The following is a 4,817-nucleotide window of genomic DNA, read 5'->3' as shown; positions in this document are numbered from 1 at the left end:
TCCATCTCTACTCTGTCCACCTCCACCCTCTCCACCACCACTCTCTCCATCTCCACCCTCTTTACTTCCACCCTCTCCACCTCCACCACCACTCTCTCCATCTCCACCCTCTCCAGCTCCAGCCTATGAACCTCCACCATCTCTACCACACGCTCCATCTCCACCCTCTCCGCCTCCAACCTCCCCACCTCCATCACTACACTCTCCATCTCCAACCTCTCCATCTTCACCCTCTCCACCTCCACTATCTCTACTTATACCCTCTCCACCACCACTCTCTCCATCTCCACCCTCTCCACCTCCACCCTCTCTGCCTCCACCCTCTCCATCTCCACCCTCTCCACTGCCACACTTTCCACTCTATTGGCCTCCATGACTCTACCCTATCTACAGTAGGTTCACCTCCTATCTCACCATTCTTTTCTATCTCTACCTCTGTTTTCACCTGCTCTTCACTTCCTCTACCTAGGCATCTGTAAAGGATCCATTATTGTACCCTTCTCTCTCTACAACTCCTCCCTTGGAAATATCATCAGCTACATTTGACTTCAAAACCATCTATAAATTGATAACACTCAGATCTACCTCTCCTACCCTGTCTCTTCCACGTCTTTCCTCTCTTGTGTCACTAACTGCCCATCTGCCATCTCTTCTGAGATGTTCCAACTCTTCCAGAAACTTACTATGGAAAAGACCAAACTTATTAATCCCCTCCTTCCATGGTTATCCCCCTCTTTCTCTGTGTTCACCATCCTCTCCTTTGTCCCCTGAGTCTGCTTCCTCTGTGTCATACTCACTCACTCTCTCACTCACTCTCTTTCACTCCCAACAGTTATGCCATCTCCTATTCTTGCTGCTACCACTTCCAGAACATCACCACAATCCAGCCCTTCCTTACTCTTGATGCCACCAAAACTATCATTCATGCTCTCATCATTTTCCCACTTAGATTACTGTAACCTACTCCTCTTTCTTTGCTCTCCCTTCTGCCCTCTTTACCCCTCTGACCATTGCCTCTCATCCACCCTGGACAGATTGTCTCATGCTCGCCTCTAGGGTTTTGCTGAAGGTGCCCCCACCCTCTGCAATGCACTCCATCTCCTAATCAAGTTGTCAGCCTCTCCACCTTTTAACAAGCATTTTTTAGCCAAAGCTCACCAGCCGTCCTCTTAACACTTCTTCTCTTGCAATACCTTCTATACCCTTCCCAGTTCACCCTACAGATGTTCACCCTTTTCCCTTGTTATGTTAGCTCTCAAGGACAGGGCTGACCCCTTGTCCTCTTCAGTGACTTGGGGGTAAGTTTATTAAAGGTCGATTTGGCATTTTGAGTGATTTGGCATGCGATTTTCAATCGATTTGTATTCAATTTTGCATTTGGGTATTTACTAAAGGCCAAATCGAATGTAAAATTGAATTTCAAATTGAATTTTAGTCAAATCAACCTCAAATCGAACATCGGGAAAACATTGGTAATTTTACATAGACCAACACACAAACCCTTATTTACTATCATTCGAACTTCAAATCCCCAAATGAATAGATCTACTTCATGCTTTCGATTTCAGCAAAAGCAGGTCTAATTAACACAGATACATGCAGACATCAGTGAGATGCCTGCATGTATCTGACTGTAACAAGCAAACAAATAGTTAAAAGTTAAAAAAATTGACGTGAGGGCCATCTCCAAAACACAACCAGCCCCGGACTTTTCAAACCCAGTCCTGGTTGACTAAGTACAGGGAAAAAATTGCGTAGGGTCTCCCTGTACTTAGTTCAACCAGCACTGGGCTATGGGAACCAGTCCTGGTTCTGGAATTACAGGGAAACATTTGTGTAGGGTCTCCCTGTAATTCACAGAACCAGCCCTGGACCCTTTTTAGCAGGGGACTGATGCCACAGCCAGGGGAGCCCTATCGCCGGGCCCCCCAGCCACAGCATCAGCCCTGACCGCTAGTCAGCCCAGGCCAGGGATCCCTGGGGAGTTGGGGACCCCTCCAATAAAGAGGTCCCCGCTCCAGGGCACCCCAAGCCTAGGCTGATAGCCTGGGGCTATCCCCGCCACCCCTGGGCGGTGGGTGGCGTGTTGATTGTGTCAATGAAGTGTAGAAAAAGAATATGTTTAACATTGTCTTTACAGGAGAACTGCAGGTCCCAGCAAACCTCCCTCGCATGCTGGTACTTGGAGAACCACAAGTACCAGCATGCGGGGCATTAAGGGCCCACTGGGACCTGTAGTTCACTTGTAAAGAAATTTTGAAATAAACACACACACACACACACACACACACACCGTACACAGTAAAGTTTTAATCCATACATACATACACATTCACACATACTCATCTACATTACCTGGAGTGGTCCCCTTGTCCAGTAGGCATCCATGGTCTTCTTAAAATAAATAAACGAAAGACACGACCCTCGCACTAAGTAATAACCATCCTAACCAGGGTGGTTATTACTTCCCGAATGAAGCGCTCAGACGCGGCTTCCTCCTTTGTAGGTCCGTGTCTGAGCGTTCATTGGCTGAGAAAGGTCAACCCCACGCCTCTCAGCCAATGAACGGCTCTACGCAAATTTTTCCCTGTAATTCCAGAACCAGGACTGGTTCCCATAGCCCAGTGCTGGTCGAACTAAGTACAGGGAGACCCTACACAATTTTTACCCTGTACTTAGTCAACCAGGACTGGGTTTAAAAAGTCTGGGGCTTGTTGTGTTTTGCGGGTGGACCTCACGTAAATTGTTTTTAACTTTTAACTCTTTATTTGCTTGTTACAGGAGGGGCCCACACAGAGCCTGCACAGGGGAGGGGCCCACACAGAGCCTGCACAGGGGAGGGGCCCACACAGAGCCTGCACAGGGGAGGAGCCCACCCAGAGCCTGCCCAGGGAAGGGGCCCACACACAGAGCCTGCACAGGGGAGGGGCCCACACAAAGCCTGCACAGGGGAGGGGCCCACACAGAGCCTGCACAGGGGAGGGGCCCACACAGAGCCTGCACAGGGGAGGGGCCCACACAAAGCTTGCACAGGGGAGGGGCCCACACAGAGCCTGCACAGGGGAGGGGCCCACACAGAACCAGCACAGGGCCACCCTCCTTTCTGAAACCGCCCCTTACAAATAATTGTTGTACAAAGTGCAATCACATAAATCAGTTTTGCATGATCAATTGCTCTTTATACTAATTGCTTTGTGCAGTGTAATAATCCCTTATAAAAACTGTGTTTCTTTATTTTATGTCTCACAAACTAAAATCCAGCTGCAGCGCGCTCAGTTATGGTGAATTCTACGGTGATTACCACTGCACTGAAGGCTGCTTTTCTGCACTCAGACCCAATCTACCTGGCCCTGTTAAGCCTGATACTGATCTGTTTCTGCATTTTCAACTTCTTCATGGTGATAATCTTAAGTGTCTACTTCAGCTCTTCTCACATGCAGGAGGAAGCTCGCTACATCCTATTTATCCACATGCTCATCAGTGACACCATGTATCTCATACTAGGACTCTTCGTCTTCTTGGTGTCAGCGTATTTAATTTATTTCCCAGCTCCTGTTTGCTACATACTGGTCACGGTGTCCTCTTCGGGATTGGTGGTGACTCCGTACAACCTGGCGGTCATGTGCCTGGAGCGGTACGTTGCCATCTGTTTCCCGCTAAGGCACGGGGCGCTTTGCACCAGACAGAAATCGTATTTGGCCATTGCAGCGATTTGGATAATCGGGTTGATGCCTAATTTTGCAGATTTCATTATTTTGTGCTTTTCGGTGAAACAAGACTTTTTTTCCTTTTATTGTCTTTGTGGAAAATCCGCGTTTATAATCAGCCAAGTACAAAGCACCCTGTGGTCTTTTGCCTATGTCTTCACGTTTTCCCTGGTGGGGCTGATCATCGTATTCACCTACATCAAGATCATGCTGGTGGCTGTGAAGGTCGACTTAGGAAAGTCCTCTGCTTCCAAGGCTGGGAGAACCATTATACTCCACGTGTTTCAGCTCCTGCTGTGCCTGACGGCTTTCACCTACACCCTGACAGAAGCGTACCTCCGCAAATACCTCTACATGTTGCCCTTAATCAACTTTTTCTTCTTCATGTGTCTTCCACGGTTCATTAGTCCCTTAATTTATGGAATAAGAGATGAAGTGTTTGGTAAATACATAAAGAGATTAGTGCTTTGTAAACGCCATAAGACAATCCCTATTCTAGTGGCAGCATAAGGACTTTGGAACTCTCAAAAACATCTCAAGATTTACAGTATATATAAAAGGAGATTAATGATATACAGTATGTGTGGAGATTTGTCCCATCTGTAAGATTTGTTTAGAAGAATTAGGTCAATTTTATATTTGAATATCAATTATACGTCACAGGTTCATGGTTTATTAGCAGAAGACTTGCGGCAAAAAATTTAATTTGGTTCCCACTCGCATAACCATTCCGGCCTGCGATATCTGACAATATGGAGGATAAATATTTCTCAATGCTGTAGTGTCACATCACCCGAAGCCTCTCTCATCTCATAGGAGGCCAGATTTATCATAATGACGTTAGTTGGGGCAAAGTGTCATTTTTATCACTGCATTTCTGATACTAATTACTGTAATTACTGTAATGTCGCTGTCTGTCATCACCGTGGTAGCTGAGCGATTCATGGCTGCCATGTCCAATGATACTGACAAGGTGACGGGTTACTTATCGCGCTGGAGGACCAAGGTCTGCTCTGCTAAGCGTGATTGGCTGCCCGGATCATGACTGAGGCTGGGAGCGTGGCTTGAGTTACACGCAAGTCCGCTCTGCGGGTTGATGCTGTGACTGTG

The 4,817-nt window shown here is 47.2% G+C and overlaps 1 protein-coding gene across 1 annotated transcript; it reads left to right on the top strand.

Annotated features, from left to right (window-relative positions):
• Window positions 1-3,278: 3,278 nt before the first annotated feature.
• On the top strand, window positions 3,279-4,217 carry LOC148507641 (odorant receptor 131-2-like). The gene has a single exon (XM_088445811.1). The coding sequence runs from the start codon at window positions 3,279-3,281 to the stop codon at window positions 4,215-4,217; it is 939 nt and encodes a 312-aa protein (XP_088301937.1).
• Window positions 4,218-4,817: the final 600 nt, after the last annotated feature.

The sequence above is a fragment of the Taudactylus pleione genome, unplaced genomic scaffold (genome assembly GCF_031769625.1).
Source record: "Taudactylus pleione unplaced genomic scaffold, aTauple2 ptg000390l, whole genome shotgun sequence".
NCBI classification, from domain to species: Eukaryota; Metazoa; Chordata; class Amphibia; order Anura; family Myobatrachidae; genus Taudactylus; species Taudactylus pleione.
This window is presented reverse-complemented; position numbering and strand designations above follow the sequence as displayed.